The following is a 16,949-nucleotide window of genomic DNA, read 5'->3' on the forward strand; positions in this document are numbered from 1 at the left end:
TTCTTGTTGAATCTAGCTTTGGAGACATTGGTCACTGAGAGCACTTGTGTAGTGTGGCTAGGCTGACATGAGAAGGCATCCACCAGCAAAAGCATGTTGAGAACTTTTGTGCCTGGCAATTGAGTGGGTGAGCAGTGGAGGGGCTAACAGACACCCTGCTACTGATTGCTCAGACCCTTCAAGTATAATAATCTCGAATGGAATCAGAATTTCAATCAATCAGCCTAAAAATCCCTTTTGTGTTGTTCAGCTGCTGCTTTTGTTTTTTGGCATAGCATAGGCTCACCTGTTGGTGGTCACCCACTGCTGGTCACCTGCTGCTGGTCATCTGCAGCAGCAGAGCATGGACTTCATAATGAAGTCCTGTCTGGCTCCATGGAGCATCATCCACCCTGCCAGCTGGATTGCAATTATTCCAGCAGCCCTGCCCAGGGAGCAGCTGGCGAGGATGCAGGAGGTTCTGTCTTCTAGCATATTCTAGCTTTGATATGATGGGTTTCCAGCCCTGTGAGAGTTGGGCACTTGATGCTGGAAGAATGGTGCCTAGAATGGGGAAGCCAGCCCAGGGTGTGTAATAGCATCTTCCAAAGGCTGGAAATCCCAGCGCTGGCACAGGAGAGAAGAGAAAACATCCTGAGAGAGCCACACTGCTCATTTAGGATGGGCTTGTTCCACAAGGCAATGTGTGATGGGCTGTGAAGGGCAAGGAGAGCAGCAGAGATCTGAATTCAAAGAAATAGCCCCTTTGGGTCGTTGATAAAATGAGTTTTCCTGCTCTTCCTCACCTTAGGACTGGTAGTGGGAGCCCAAACCTGGCCCTGGAGGGAAGGGCCAGCATGGCAGCCTCCAGCAGCACTCCCATCTTTGCCAGCAGGGAGGTTTGCCACAGCTCCCACTCCCATCAGTGCCTGCCAGCAGCTGGCACAGTGGGAGACTCCATGCCATTGCAGGGCCCAGCTGTGAGGGATCCTGAGTGTGCAGGCTGCGCTCAGGGAGCGGGATGCTGAGCGGGTTTCAAGGCAGAGGCGCAGTGTGAGGGGGCTGACACCCCTCAGCAGGTCCTGGCGAGCTCTCCGGTGGGAGGCCCGGGGAAGCTGCAGCCAGGGGCAATTACAGCTCCCAGCCAGAGCTCCTGCCCAGCTCCCCCGCACAGCAGAGCCCTGAGTTAACTCTGTTTACCGCTCCTTACAAACCGTGGGAGGTCTCTGTAGGGGCATGTGATGGGTTTAAATTTCCCAGGTGTTCACCCAAAGGGAAGCCCCTCCCTATGCCTTCTGCCCTTTGCCATAAACCAGAGTGGTAGGGCTCATTCCAGGGAAGCTGTGGGGAAGCCAAAAGGAAGAACCTGCTGAAACCAGAGGCAAATCATTCAAGCAGGAATTCAGGTAAAAATAGTGTGTGTTTTGGGAGGGAGAAGGGCAGAAAAGAACACTGTTCTCTCAAAATCTAGAGAAGGACTTCCTAAATGGTGTTCACCCCCTTCCCTGGGACTTACTGGTGGGTAGTTCAGCTTTGGGAACACCTGCTCCATCCTCAGATGGGTTGGGTTCCTCCTGCCCCTGAGCCTTGATGTGGTCCTAGAGGGGCTCCAGACCACCCTCCTGCTACCCTCAAGCAGCATCTGCACCTTTGGTGGTGTTCTGAGCCAGCTCTGCCAATGGAGTGATTGCTGACAGAAGGTGGGCAAGAAAGGCACAGGACTGTCCCAGGACTGCAGCCCACCCCCAATGGGGAGGATGGTGCCAAGGGCTGTGCCAGTCTGTCTGGGACAGAGTGAGGTGCCCTCCCACTCCTGAAACTTTGCTGCTTCTGCTCACATGTCAGGGTTTGTTTTTATGGGGATCATAGTGGGCGGTCTGGAGGTGCGGATGTGTCCAAGCAGTCTCCTTGCCACTGAAGCATCTGCAGGATGTCCCAGGCAGGGTCAAAAGCAGCCCACAGGTGGGAAAAGGCTCCAGTGGCAAGGGTTCCCCCTAAAGCGGTGCCAGGAAAGACGCATGGGGGTGACGACGCCAGGCAGCAGCTGGGTGAAGTCATTTTATTCAAGGCACGGTCATAGCAATAAATCACGAGAAGGTACAGACCTCTGGCACATTCCTACAGTGGGGCAGCCAAGGGCAATCAGACCAGCAGCCCGAGCTCCCGAGGACGCAGTGCCACTAGCAGGCACTTGCTTCTACCCTCAGAGAGGCCACCAGCATCCCCGTGCCCTGCCTGGGGCTGCCTCTGGAGCAGGCAGTGAGGGGAGCAGCTGAGCTGTGGGCAGCCATGGGGGCACCTGGGCAGGAGGCCACAAACCCCCCAGTAAACTTTTTGGGATTAGAAGGGTGTGTCTGAGCTCAAGGCTCCCCCGAGGCAACCACTTTGCGGCTAGTGTGCCATAGCCACCACCCCAGCATGCAGGAGCGTGGGTGGGACGAGGGCCGTGGGACTGCCAGCCGGCTGAGCTGAGATCCACCAGCCCCACAGGAACGTCCTAAGGACCCCCTTAATGCTCTCCCTGCTGGGCTGCCTCCTAACCTCCCCCCCAGCCCAGAACTGGCACATTACCCCTCCTCCCAGTGGCACTACTAATGCTAACCAGTGCCATGGCGGAGCATCTGCCTTCACACAACAGCACTCGGCATGCCAGCAGCCCTGGTGCTGGCAGAGCTGCACCTTCCTCCCTTCCTTCCCTGCACTGCCCTGGGATGATGGCAACTCTAGTTGCTCTGAAGCTAGCAGGAGAATCAGGGACAGGAAAATCAGCCCTGAGGCCAAAGCAGGGCTGAGTGAGGAGCTAGCATGCCCAGGTGGGTTATGGTGGGAGAGGAGCTGAGGAGAACGAGGATAAACCTTTGTCCCCAGAGGCCACCACAGCTACTCTGGATGAGCTGGAAAACTCCAGGGATATTGTCTGGGCAGGTAACGGCACATATACACTAATCACAGCAGGACTCACACTTGAGAGGCAGTGTGGCTACTGAGGAGAATCCCACAGCTGCAGCTTGTGGACAAGGAGAGGCAGGCAGGATGTGCTGGACCAGGAGGACCTGGAAGTCCAGGTCCTGCCAGCCTCCACCTGCCCCCCTGTCCTGTTGCATTAGGACAGAGCTATTTTGAGTCCCATGGGCAGCCCCAGTGAGAACATGAGCATGATGGGGTGCTGCCAGGGAAGAGGAGTGAAAAGGAGCTGTCCTCGAAGCCATTAAATGCACTTGTCTCTTGACCTCCCACTTCTCCTCAAGAGCCCAAGGGCACAGGCATTGTGCAGCAAGATGGGGGATGGGGTGGGAGGTCAAGGAAGAGCTGGGCTTGCATTTGATGCCTACCTTGGTGCAGGCTGTTGGCGCTGATGTAGGGGCTCTGGTGGCAGATTTAGGGACATTCACCTCCTCCACCAAAGCACATGCATGTCAGTAGTCCCTGCTGAAATGGGCAAAGCAGGGGCAGGCAGCAGCCTGCAGGCCAGCAGCAGAGGAGGCAGCAGGACAGCTGCCTGAGCAGTGGATGGGTGGGGCAAGATGCAAGGGTTACGGGTGGCTGTCCCCTGCCACTGAGGACCCAGAGGACAGCGTGGTGGCAGGCACATTCATCTGGGCTGTCTGGGCTGCTTTCTCCTCTCAGAGGGGACAGGGCCTCCCTCCTGCCCCAAAAAGCATGGCCTGTCAGAGAGACCCTCTCCCTATACCGCTGCACACCCTCTTCCCCACTGTGTGCTGGAAGAGGCAGGTGGGGACAGGGGGACACTAGGGGGCTCAGCCAGTGCAGGCAGCAGGAAGGACCATCAGACCCTCCTGCCCCTGCCTATGCAATGGGGTCTCTCCCTCACATCAGTATTGTCATCCCCACCCCATTAGCAAGGTGGCCCCCACCAGTGCAGGGAAGGCTCCCTCCTGCCCCACGGCACATCCTCCGCTCTCAGCACAGTCAGTTCTCAGCCTGTGGCAGGGATGCTCACTGGTAGCGAGCCTGGCTCTCTATCACAGGGCCACTCCTGTACTCGCCCTCCACGGTCTCCAGCTCTGTCTCGAAGCTCTGCAGCCCCCCATCCTCCCCATCCTCCGCTGGCTCCAGGTGGTTGCCCATGGTGCCATAGGACTGGTGCGCCGGAGAGGCTGCCGGTGTCAGGCTCAGCTCAGGCTCCTGCAGGACAGTGGCCACAAAGAGCTGCCCCAGGGGGCAGCGGGCCATCAGGACCCAGGGGAGCAAGGGCAGATGGCCACAGCAGGGCTGCAGAGGGGTACTCACATTGGAGTTAGGGGTGGAGGAAACACTGCTCCGCTCCACGTCATTGAAGGCGCCCTCAGACTGGTCAGACATCTGAGGAGAAGGAGGCCGTGAGGAAATCATGGTTTGGAGGGCCCAGCTTTGGCTAGGGACAGCCAGGTGCTATCTCAGATTCCCCATGGCAGGGCAGAAGGGGATGCACTGGGGTGAAGAACAGAGCGGGTGGCTGGCTGCGCTCACCTGATAGCTTGAGGGTTTCCGTGGCTGCAGCTTCTTCAGGCAGAGGCCAAAGAAGGAGAAGATGATGCAGGAAAGGAGGACCACAAAGGTGAAGAGGGTGACAGGCCGGGTGGGACCTATAGCACAGAGACACTGGGGCAGCACATAAGCCTCCAAGAACCTGCTGCATGTCCAGCTGAGCCCCAGGATGGTGCCTGCTTTGGGTTTTACAAGCTCTCAACCTCCTTCCCAAAATACAAGCTGACACCTCCTTCATCTTCCAGGTCTTCACACCACCTTCCCCCTTGCTACCCTCCATGCCATGCCTAACTCAAGGGTGACACCAGTGGCTCGTCACCCCCAAACATCAGACACGACCCTCCCTCAGCAGCCCCAAGCTCTCCCTACCAAGGCGCAGGACGGAGAAGAAGAGCAGCCAGAACATGCAGAGGATGGGAGCCACCACGACCTGGCTGATGGCAGCGACATGGAGGCGCTGGTTCAGTTTGGTGGGGATGTACACGTAGTAAATGTTGTACCGGTCAACCATGTGCTTGAGCAGCATGTAGAGCAACCCTGGTGGGACAAGAGGAGCCATTTGGATGGAGGGTAGTGGGGACAGCCAGGCCACAGGGAGAGCAGGACAGGCCCTGGGAAGGATGCCCAAACATGCCCTCCTGTACCATGCAGGAAGCCTGCACTCCCATGCTGCTGCTGGTGGCTGGGATAGGCTGTTCTTGGCATGGCTGGGATCATGGGCATGGGATCATACTCACCAAAGGGGACGATGATGGGGCAGGTGATGCTGTAGGTCATGACAACAGAGAAGATACAGCAGGTCCAGGCGTATTCTAGTCCAAACTGGAACTGGTATGCTTGGCTCTGGGGCACAACCAACAGTGTAATTGTCACCTCTGTCACTGCAAAGCCTACACTTGCCTCTGCACCCTGGCCCACAGGACTGCCTCACCCCCACTAGCCCCCAAGGGGCCTGAAGAAGTCCCCATAAGTATCCCCACAGAACCACGACAGCCTGAGTTTCCAGTGAGTGCATCTCTGCTGTGCTGGGGGTCTCGAAGGCTCACGGGTGACCAGAGCCACATACCCGCTTGACATGGAGCCGCTCGGGCTCAGACTTGGCAAAGCAGAGGCGAGCAGTGTAGACGAGGAGGCCTGGGATGCGCAGCAGCTCCATGGCCGTCCCAATCAGGCTGGAGGTCACTACATAGTTGACGAAGAAGGCGCCATTGTCTGGGAGGAAAACGCACCTGCCCCAGGGACAGAGAGGTGACACAGTGAGAGAATGCTCGGACAGGAGCTGCAAGAGCTAATGGTGGTGGACAACAGGTGCTCCCGCTTGCCTGGGAAGTTTGGGAGCTTCCTGCTACTCACTGGAACTTGATTTCAGCCTCATCCAGAAAGTGGGTGTCGAAGAGCCAGCGGAAAAACAGGTCCAGGCTGGAGGGGACAGAAGAGGAGCAGCTCAGACAGAGGAGGAGCTACAGAGTGATGTGAGAGACACCCAGCAGGCATGTGCTTTTTTCCCCTCTCCGGAGCAGGCAACACCTTCTGCTCCCTACACTACCAAAGCAGCCTCTCCTGCCACACGAGACCACTGTGGAATGTGTGCTCGCCTCCTGGATGGCCAGGATTACTGTAGCTGAGCTATGCAGACACCTGACCAGGTCCTTTTAGGGTTGCTGAACCCAAGCAGCAGCTGATCACTGCCACCAGCCCCCTTGGTCAGCTGTGGCAGCCTGGTGAACTGCTCTGCTCCACTCCTCTGCAGGGAAGGTTTCCATCTGTGACCATGTATGACCATGACCATGGCTCAGCACTGCTAAAGGAATGTCTTCCTCCTCAAAAATCGCTGTGTTTCGCTGGCAATGGGATCTTGGCCCTTTGGGGCTGGATTGCCAAGGTGAGGGGCCTAGGTGTGGTCCTGACAGCTCAGGAGCAAGGGAGAGCAGCATGGCAGGGTGGTCTGTACCTGCTCAGACCCAGCGAGGGCAGGATGATAACCATGAACACCAGGAAGAAGAAGCACTTGTGCATGGTGATCTGATTTTCACTTGACCTGCAGAGAGGGAAAACAAGAAAACAATGTTGCACTTTTTCAGGACAGAGCAGCAGGTAGGGTGAGGGGCTGGACTTGGTCTTGCTTTTCACCAAGGAGTTACTCCCGTCCTCACAAAGCTGTGTGCATTTGGTCTGTGCATCCACTGGGGCCTTGCAAAGCCTCCCCCAGGCTAGGGTGTGTCTCCATGAGGAATCTCCTGTAGTCTCTCATCTCCTTCGTCTTTGCCCTCTCCTCCCATCCCTGCTGGTACAGACACCCAACAAGAGGCAGATGGGTGTCTAGTATGAGTTTACAACTTCCTGTTTCCCCAAGAAAAAGGAAGGGAGGTGGTGACAAAGCACCTGCAAAGACTTGTAAGAGGAGGCACAGGGCTTGGGGCTGATGGAGGGTCAAGACAAAGAGAGCTCATTGTAGGAGCTGGGCAGTTTCCCCTTCTTTAAGCATCTTGAATCCATACCTCTGCCTTGGAGAGCTGGAAGCATGCCTGGGATGGCCCTGCTGCTCCCAGTCCACTACCACACCGTCCCTCTTACAAACTTCTTCAGATCCTTCTTAAAACCACCTGACTTTGTCAGTAGTCTGAAAGCGTTGAGGACTTTGGGAAGCAAATGGCTCCTTTGTGCATGGACTTGAGGCTCCTTCTATGGAGAGAAACACCCAGGGGGCTCTGCTCCACTGTGGGGGTCTACTGCTCACTGCCTGCCTCCCTGCTGGTTGGGTTCCCCTTCCACTGCAGTTCCTCTCATCTGTGGCAGCCCTGGGGGACTGTGGGGGACAGCCTCATTACCTTGTCCAGTGGGACTCGAAGAATGCTGAGTAGTAGACAAGGAAGGGCAGGAAGACGGAGAAGGCCCAGAGCAGCAGCGTGGGGAAAAACTGGGTGATGATGGGGTTCTGCAGGAAGAGAGAGGCCAAACACCCCCTCAGCAACCCTCCACAGCACAGCCATGCTGGAGACAGCACACAATGGTGTGTACAGCAGGTGGGCTGGAGCATCCCCTCCTGAGCAGGGGCAGTTGTTTCAGGAAATAAGAACTTGAGGCCAGCCAAAGGCACCACAGCCATGTTCTGAGCCCCAGTGCCCACCCAAAAGCTCACAGGTCAATGAGCAAGAAGAGGCTGTGCTGCTGGCAGCTCCTGACCTCTCCTGAGCTCTTTCCAAACCTTTCTTCTTGAATCGACAGCAACCTGCCTGCCTCCATGGAGGCACCAGCACCAAACTCAGGTGCTGCCCCAGGGCTCTGCCACTGGAAACACAAGGAGAAGGGGATGGATAGCAAGCACAGACATGACCTCATCCTCAACCTCATTCTCAACAATGCCCATCCTAGTGATGGTTCGTCTTAGGACAGTATAGAGCTAGTGCCCTCCACTTGTCACAGGTAAGCCTGGAAATTATGACCTTTCAGGAAAATTGGCATGGGTTAGGGACTACCTTGAGGCTCTCCACAGGGTGTGTGACATTGAACATGTCCATAGTGTTGACAATGATGGCTGGCGTTGTGAGGAAGAAAAGAAGGATGAACAGGCAGATATTAAGCAGAATGAATCGCACCCACCACGACGTGCCACGGACTGATAAATTCTCCCTGTAAGAGGAAAACACAACTTGAACATGATGAGGAGGAAATGCCCTGTGTCCTGGGCCTCCCAGCATAGCTTCATGAAGCTCTGTCTCCTGCTATCTGCACCAACCATCCTGGCAGACATTGTCCTGAGCTCACCCTCTTCCCCTCCCCACGTTGCTTTGCTGTCACATGCAGAGCCCCCTGGACCAGAGAGTAGCCACAGAGGAGGTCCATACCACCGGGAGGCTTTGGAATCAGGCCAGAGAAATCAAAGTCCCTAATCTCAGCTGACTGGGCCTTGCCACCTTCAGGATGATCACCACAATTGCCCCTGCTGACTTCTGCTATGGCAATAGGAGGGATTTTCAGCCCCCATTACCCTGGGAAAGTGTCCTACAGATACAGACATAGATTCCCTACAGCTATATGGGCTCCCATAGCTATGGGCATAGGCTCCTTATAGGTATGGACATGGGCTTCCCCATATCTGCTTGTTCCCCCTTCCTCCCTCCCCTTCTGCCGTGGGGGTTCACCAGATGATATCACTGGGTGAAGGGGCATAGCGAACACCCCAGTGGTGTGACTTGACCACGGTGGTGACAGAGGACTGCTGGGGGTGCTTGCGGCAGTGGATGCGGCTGTAGTCCTTCAAAATCCTGCAGGAAGAGGGAGCCAGGGGTCAGGTCTCACTTCTTGTGAGACCCTTTCTACAGCCTTAACAGGGCAGCCAACTCCGCAGATGGCAGAGGCATAGAAGAGACCGATCCATTGCCCGGCTTTGGTGGGAAAAGCTGGCAAGGTGCCCCACTTCCCTGGCAGTGGTGGCCAACAGGCTGAGGGACATCCCCATGGCCTGTGCATGAGGGGCACTCACACAGCTGTCATCCGCTCGTCCTGGAAGGTGACGAAGGCCATATCAAGCCGCTTGAGTGTGATGCGGTTGCGCTCCGCGTTGAACTCATCAGTGAGCTTCTCCTCCAGCTCCCCATAATACTGCTCAGCATCCACCTGTGGGAGCAGCCAGGGCCATGCTGTGCACGGGGTTGGGGTAGGGGCAAGCTGCCATGCTCTGCCTTGCCCAAGGCGCAGATGTGCTCCCTGCAGCCCTGCTGCAGCCTCCTACCTCATCAAAGCCACAGAAGCGGCAGCAGAAGATGCGGGCGCAAGGGTGAGTTTTGATCATGATCTTCCCCTCTTTCTGTGCCTTGGTGGTGAAGTAAAGCCGCCCCTTCATTGCTTTGCGCCTGCCAGGAAGCCGATAGCAAAGATCATGTTGGGAGCACCAGACATACAGACATAAACCCAGACTGGGTGCCTTGATGTGGTGGGCAGGAGCAGTACACCTTCCCACAGAGGCAACATGGATGTGAATGCACTCACCTCTCTGCATCCAGCTTCATCAGCTTGCGCACGTCAAAACAGAACTGGACATTGGTGACAGTGCAGCTGGGATAAGCCTCGCTGCAAGCACAGGGGCATGGTGGCACCAGGAGCCAGGGACAGTCCCTGCCACCTGCCTGCCACTCACCCAGCAAGGCTGTGGCACATGGCTACTCACTGGAAATGCTTGATGATGAGTGAAGGGTCTGTGATCTCCTTGGGGATGTGGGTAACCATCAGTGTCCGGGCAACCTTGGGGAAGAGAAGAGGAAAAGGGATCGGCAGGATGGATCTGCAAGATGGGCAGGGATCTGCAGGATATAATGCTGCCATCCTGTCCACCCAGCAGCAAGCTGGGGCACCAGCTGCCACCCCAAAGGCAAGTCAGCACAGATCTCTTCAACGCCCAGTCTCAAACCCTGAGGGACAGCCAGACAATGCCATAGCCCAGACAGATGTAAACAGCAGAGCTTCAGTCTCAAGAAACAAGGCAGCAAGAGAGACAGATTTGCCTCCAGGCTGTCACTTTATCCAGAAGATGGTGAAAATCAGCCACACCTTTCCCTGCCAGCCCAGCTTCATGCTGTTCCTAAAAACCTCTGTACCTACTGGGATCAGCATTTGTGCAAAGCGAGAAGTTGGCCATTAGCAGCACTGAACAAGGCAGGGTTGGAGGAGGGGTAGTTTCTCACCTTCTCATTCTCTCTGTATTCCAGGTGGACAGAGTGGTGAGCCATGCAAAGGATGGTGAAGATAAAATAGATTAGGGCAAAGATGCTGTGCAGCCACAGGAGACGGTCTCTGGAAGACAGGAAGTGGGGATCAATGAGCACTGTGGTGAGCAGTGGCATGGGGACCAGCCTGGCACTCAGCATCTCACCCATGGCCACCCCTTCCACCCATCAGGACCTCCCTGTGCCAGCTGTCAGACACTCACCCCAGGAACTAGGGGGGCAGCACCCAGGCTGTTGACTGAGATACTATAGAAATGAGGCCACACAACATCCCCAAGAGCACTTCTGCCAGCAGTGGGGTGCAAGAGCAGTGCCACTAGCTTGGCTGCCCTGACTGTACTCATGTAGTACAGAGAGACAGGAGAGCCAGCGTGAGTCGTGTGCTGCTCACATGGACCTGTCCCTGTCCCCAGCACAGGGCTGTGGTGAGTTCTGTGCCTAGGTGCTCCCAGCAGTGATGGCCACAGCAGCAGCACACACAGCCCCCTGCCTGTGGGAGCACCTACTGAGTTGGGATGTTGGCGATGGTTGTCCGGCCGAAGTGGGTAGGATTGTGTCCTGCAGAGGAAGAGGAGAAGCAGAAGGTTAAAGGAACCCAGTGCAGTGTGTATGTCCATATTGCAGTTATTGGCTATGGTCTTTGGTCCCTTCTTTTCCATCTCCCAGGTCCCCAAGTCCCCACTGCCCTGAATTTCCCAGCCTTTTATGTTCCTCTGTCACCCAGCTGATGGTGAGCTCCTGCTCACATGGGGGATTCTGAGAGAGGATTTTTTTGCCTTCTTTTCCAGAGCACAATTCTTGCCCAAAGGCTTGGAAGCTTGCATGGCACCCCTGAGTCATCCTGTGACTAAGGAAGCACCTACCCAGGAGGTCCCCTGAGAAGTTGACGGGCAGGATGACAGCCACAGAGAGCACGCAAACCAGCATCAGCAGGACCAGCAGGTGCCGCTGGAAGGAGAGGTAGGTGGTGGCATCGATCCCACACTTGCTCTGAATCTCCTCATCCCTGGAGAGAGGCAGGTGGGGGTCAGTGCTGCTGGTTCCTCCCCACCACCTCCTGTCATGGGGACACTGGCTTGCTCCAGTCTCCCACAACACACACCAACTCATGACATCCTGAGAGTGGCACAAAAGATTTGAACACAGAGAGAATGAGGGACCCAAGCAGCCCTCCAATTGCATCTCATTACAGAATTGGTTCCTATCAGGAGAAGTTGAAGCCCTTTTCTCTGGGACAGGATCTAGGGGCCATGAGGAAATGCAGAAGTGAGCTCTCTGCTGCCTCTTCAGAGAGGATGTTTTAAGAGGGCTCTCCTCTGCTGCTGCTCCCAGCACCTCCTCGTGATGGGCCACCACCCGTGGGCACCAGCTTTCCATGGGTGGGTAGCGGTGGGGCAAGACCATAATGCCAAGCACACACACTTACTTCATCTGGTAGATAGAAAGGAGCCAGGAACAGAATCCCTAGAAGGAAAACGAGTCAGGATGAGACAAGGGCAACCACCCCCACCTCCCTGGTGAGGGACCGGGTCACAACACACGCTGGGGAAACACACAGAGGTGGTGCAGTGCCTATGGCCAGGGGGTTGAGCAAATGGAGGCAGTGCCCAAGGCAGCTCAGTAATGCTCAACCCAATGGCAAAGGCAGCTGCCTCAGGAGAAGCAAGGAAAACACACTCCAAAGAGCTGTTGGGAAGCTGAGCACAACCTCTCTTCAAGCCCTGAGAGACCATGTGACCTTCCTGAAAGTAGTGACAAGATAATTTCTGTGAGTGGGAACAAAACCATCTGCTGGGGCAGGGGTATAAAGGGACAGGGAAGTCTCTCTACAAACATCAACCATCCTGATGGATGTCAGGTGCATATTTTTGGCGGCAGAAGAATTTGCAGAAGAAGCTGAATTCAAGTTTTTTACCACTAGCAAGTGCTGAGGTGGCATTGCTGTAGAGTGGTACATGATAACCTAAGTTCTTGTGCACTAACTAGCTTATTCCCTGTCACTGTGCACACACATGGGTTTTCAGACATTCCCCCGGTGAAGGAGGATTGGGTTAGAAAACACCTAAGCAGACCTGACATCCACAATCTGTGGGCCCTGAGAGGTTGCATGTATGACTGCTGAGAGAGCTGGTGAACACCACAGCAAGGCAGCTCATGATCATCTCTGAAAGGTTGTGGTGATCAGGAAAGGTGCCTGAGGACTGGAAGAAAGCACCACACACTGTAACAGATTGCCCAGAGAGGTTGTGGAGTCTCCTTCACAGGAGATACTCAAGATATAATTGTGTGCCATGTGCTCTGGGATGACTCTGCTTGAACAAGGAGGTTGGACCAGATGACCCATGTTGGTTCCTTTCAACTCTGCCCATTCTGTGATTTTGTGATTCTGGGCTTTTTATGCTCTCTACATATTTCTACTCAAAACTGCTCTTCTCCCCCCTTACTGTATTTTACATCTAACCTGGCAGAGTTGAGATTTTCCTCATTTGTGAACAGTTTGACTTTCTAAAGAATGTCTTCTTACTTCTAATAATCTCCTTTAATCTTCTCTTTAGTGTACTGGCTTTCCCTATAGTCTTTCTCATTTTTTGATGAGCAATATACATTGGCCTGGAGCATCTGGTACATAGCCTTTAAACAGGCCTCCTGCCACCTGCAAGGATTTTGTTTCTTTTGCTTCTTTCCTACCTAGATTTTTTTAATCAGTCATAACATTTTTTCATAGTCATACCAGTGACTGATTTTTGAGCTTTTGCTGCCAAAAAAGAAAAAGGCAGCAAAATGTGTCAGTCTGTGTTTGCTTCCAGGAAAGCCTGGTGTGCTAGAGAAGATTACTTTAAAGCCCCACCATGCTGGCAGAGGAGGAAATGTGGTGTGGGGGACTTTATCCTGAGGGGTGGGAAAGATCCTTGCAGGCATGCAGCTGGGCTCTGGCCATGCATCATCCTGGATCCACACAGCTGCAAGGAGAGCCAGGCAGCTCTGAGATGCTTGCTGACAGGAGCATCCCCTCCAAAGTGCCATTCAAAACAGATGCCTCAAAGAATCCAGGACAAAAACCCCTCCAGCTTCCAGGAATTCCCCACTGCTGAAGCATGTTGAGCAGGAGATTTAATTTCTCACATTTAACTTCTGACCAGGATTTCTGATGAAGAACAGGACAAGCTGGGCTGGGACAAGCCCAGCACAGGTTCCCAGGTTCCCACTGCCACAGGCACTGGCACTCACCACATCCTTGTTGTCGGCATCCAGAGGGCTGCTCTCTGATGGGGACTTCTCCTTCTCGCTCTGCTCTCCATAGAAAAGCGATGTCAGGCTTTGCAGTGAGGGGAGGAGCAGAGGGGTGAGGCAGAAGAGAAGTGGCAGACACGAGAGGATAAGAACCCTTGGAGAAGTTCCTCCTAGGACAGCAGCCCAAGAAATGCCTCCCCCCCCACCTGCATCCTACACTAGGGCTGGTACAGTGATTAATTCTGGGCTTGGGACAAAGGGGTTGCATCTTCCTGCCTCCACACCAACAACTCTCCCCAGCTTCTTTGTAGCTCTGACCCATGATGGGCTCCTGGAGATGGAGCCATAGCTCCATTACAAGGGACTGTTGAACCAGGTATTTTCTATTCCACTGTTTTGAGATGTCTCAAATGGTTTTACAGTAAAAAGGAATCTAATCAGAGCTTGCATTTTAAATCTTGACTGCCCTTTGATCTCATTGGTGAAGGGAAAACATCACGTATTCATCACCATACTCAGTTCTAGATTCAGAGACCAAGAGGAATTGGAGGGGAGAAGGCAGAAGAAAGGCTTTAACAGATCTTACTCTTGTGGGCTGCCCAGCCTTGCACAGACCCCTCCTGTGTGCACCAGCTTGTGCAAAGAAAGATGCTTTGCTGCCCAAGGTGAGCTGTGCTCTGGCAGGCGAGCTATTGTAGGTAGTACAGCCCACCTGGAAATATGGTCTGGGCTCTACTTTTACCAGAACACTGCTATTTTTGTGGAATTCTGCACCTAGCCCAAACGATGGGCCAAGCAAGTTGCTGTGGTGACCTGAGGAACAGTGTCATTGCTGTGTGTCTCCCTCTGCCCCCTCCACCAGCCAGTCCTGTTCATCCCAAGAGAGTGGCAGGAGAAGAGGCAGCAGCACAGTCCCCACTGAAACACAGCTCTTTGTCCTTCCCAGAAAAGTGTCCCCAATGGCACCAAGAACACTGTCACCAAATGCTAGAAGGAATGAAAGCTGGCTTGGGCTTTCCCTCTCCCTGCAGCAGATGGTGGCTGTGTCTCCATGGGAAATGGGGGCACCAAGCCATTCCCAGTGGGGAGGAAGGACAGAAACATTTGCTGAACTCTGTGTGTCATGCAATAGTGCTGGCCTTCCTTCCAGCCCTCTTGAAGAGAATGGAGCCATCACCTGCAGCAGCTTTGCATCCTCCTCACCTGTCATTGTCCATCAGCAGTGCCAGGCGCCCGTAGTCCCAAGCCGCTTTCCGAAGACATGAGAAGACCAGAAGAAGAAGCTGGAAGGAGAAGAAAGAGAAGTGTTTTGCTGCAAGGTCTCACCCCATGGGATCCTCTCATATCTCCTTTGTGCTTTCTCACTCATGAGCCCAAGCTCGTGCAAAACTCTTACCCCAAACTGTTCCTGCTCCATGATCTCACCACTGCTGCCCAAGTGTCCTTTGCTGCCCACCATGATGTGGGCAAAGCCCTTGGACCTCTGCACTCACCCCTGTTCCCCCGTCAGCCAGGTGCACCAGTGCACTGATCCCTGTTCCCCGGTTTGCCAGGTGCACCGTTGCACAGGCTGCACTTGTGTGTGGCTGCCAGTGCATGTGAGTGCATTGAAATGGCACCCTGCTGGCCTGCTCACCAGCCAGAGGATGAAGTTGATGGCGAGCACGGTGGGCACGCCACCAAAGGGCAGCCCCTCCAGGACCGTGCTGCGGGAGCGGGCGCTGAAGCACTGCTCCTCCGTGCTGTTCACCGGGGCGTCCAGGAAGATGAGCATGTCCAGCGAGGTGAGGCCAGCACCATCCGGGGCTGGCTCCGTCGAGTACGTGCTTTCCATAGACATGGTTGTGAGGTCCCACCCTGCAACACAGAGGCAGGAGTGTGGATGGAGAAGCCTTTATTTGAAAAGGGGCCATGGCTCTTCCAGGTCTCTTCCATCAAGGTCTGAAGAGCTCACTAAGGGTAGAGAGGGGAGAGGAGTGGCTGGTGATCTCAGAGCTTCCCCAGTCCCAGTGTCTTTCAGGGACAGGTTGTTGGATACAAGCAGAGAGTGTTGCTGAAGAAATCTCACAGCTGCTTCCTGTCCTTTCTCCACCCCATTAAACCCCACGCTATTTGGTTGTCTCTGTCATACCTGAGACAGGTCTCTCACTACCTCTGCTCCTCAGTCCTGGAAGATGGGTTGAGTCATGGCCACCTTGGTGTTGTCAGCAGGCAGGAATGAGAAGCTGAAGCATTTGTTTGAATTTCTGAAAAAACCAGAAGTGATAATATTGACAACTGGGCTGCTGGGGCTGCACTTGCTTCTCTCCCCACAGCCAGGTATCTATTTCCTATGGAATATCCCTGAGCCTGCTGTCCTCCTCCAGCACCATGATCTGTGTGACTCAGGAGTTAAAGACTTCCCCTTTATCTTTCCACCTAAGTAGAATTGCTCCTCCCAAGGTATCTTGATCTCTTCAGAAGAGTTAGCTTCTCAAAACCCTAAGTGTCAGGCTTCCTGCCACCTTCCCCAGGAGCTGATACCATAAGTTACAGTCCTCACTGGCAGGAGACACTTAAAGGCCATTAATGGCCAACACCGTGGCTTTTTTCCAAAACCTTTCCTACCACCATGCTTTAGGTAGGAGAGGATCCTCTCCAAACCTGCAGTGCCTGGAACCCCTGAGAACAGGCACACTACCACAGCCAGCATGGCAGTCTGTTACTCATGGGGATGCCACAGGACAGTACCAAATGGCTGCCGCACTCACCATTCAAAGATGAGGAGAGGGAACCAGCACAGCAAACACTAACAAACATGGAGTGGGGACAAGGGGCCAGAGTCTCTTGTCCTCATGTGCCTGTTCCGCCTCTGTGCTTTGGAGTCACCCTCAACACCTTTAGCCAGCTGCTTCTCATGCCTGAAGAGCTGCATGGCCTTCAGAGAAGAACAGCTGTCTGTGGTGAGACGATTCAGTTTTTAGAGGCCTTGAGCAGCCAAATATATTTTTGAAGCTGGCCTGGTCCTGAGCAAGGGCTTTTATCAGATGACCTCCAAGGGGGCCCTTCCAACCACAATTATTCTACATCCCTATTCTCAGGAACTTGTGCACCTCACAAGAACATTTTCAGGCCTGCCGAAGTTTATAAGGAGCTATGTAAGTGCCTTGCCCTGCAGACATGATGGGCACAATATATTGAAGTCAGTACACTGTGACCAGTGCAAAGGATGTGTGAAAACTCAAGAGTGGTTTACAACATGTACTCCTGGGAGCTTTGCATTCAAGCCACTGAGCATTCATTCCTCTCCTTCCTTTTCATCTATATTCCAGCCACAACTGAGACCCTGCTACAGCCCCTGCAGTCACCCAGCACCAGGTAGTCCCTGCTGGAGGCTGCTCAAAGCCCACATGAACAGGGTGGAGGAAGAGAAGCAGGACCCATGGTTTGATTAAGCAGAGGAGGAGAATGCAAACAAAGACAGATGGGACCTCCAGGGATGTGAAGACACAAAGTGTTTATGGTTTTTGTCACCGAGACCAAACAAGA

The 16,949-nt window shown here is 54.3% G+C and overlaps 1 protein-coding gene across 1 annotated transcript; it reads right to left on the bottom strand.

The window, feature by feature from the left end:
• Positions 1 to 3,936: 3,936 nt before the first annotated feature.
• On the bottom strand, positions 3,937 to 15,255 carry TMEM63C (transmembrane protein 63C; the record flags this gene model as incomplete). Its single annotated transcript, XM_084207871.1, has 22 exons — positions 3,937 to 4,149; positions 4,231 to 4,302; positions 4,450 to 4,565; positions 4,837 to 5,004; positions 5,205 to 5,310; positions 5,534 to 5,696; positions 5,821 to 5,886; positions 6,419 to 6,505; positions 7,296 to 7,402; positions 7,944 to 8,097; positions 8,610 to 8,732; positions 8,951 to 9,084; positions 9,200 to 9,320; positions 9,457 to 9,537; positions 9,635 to 9,708; positions 10,149 to 10,257; positions 10,697 to 10,748; positions 11,054 to 11,196; positions 11,617 to 11,654; positions 13,419 to 13,506; positions 14,625 to 14,704; positions 15,058 to 15,255. 22 exons carry the CDS (start codon positions 15,253 to 15,255, stop codon positions 3,937 to 3,939), a joined length of 2,493 nt encoding a protein of 830 aa, XP_084063997.1.
• Between the last annotated feature and the right edge of the window lie 1,694 nt (positions 15,256 to 16,949).

The sequence above is a fragment of the Fringilla coelebs genome, assembly GCF_963513975.1.
Source record: "Fringilla coelebs genome assembly, chromosome: 6".
NCBI lineage: Eukaryota > Metazoa > Chordata > Aves > Passeriformes > Fringillidae > Fringilla > Fringilla coelebs.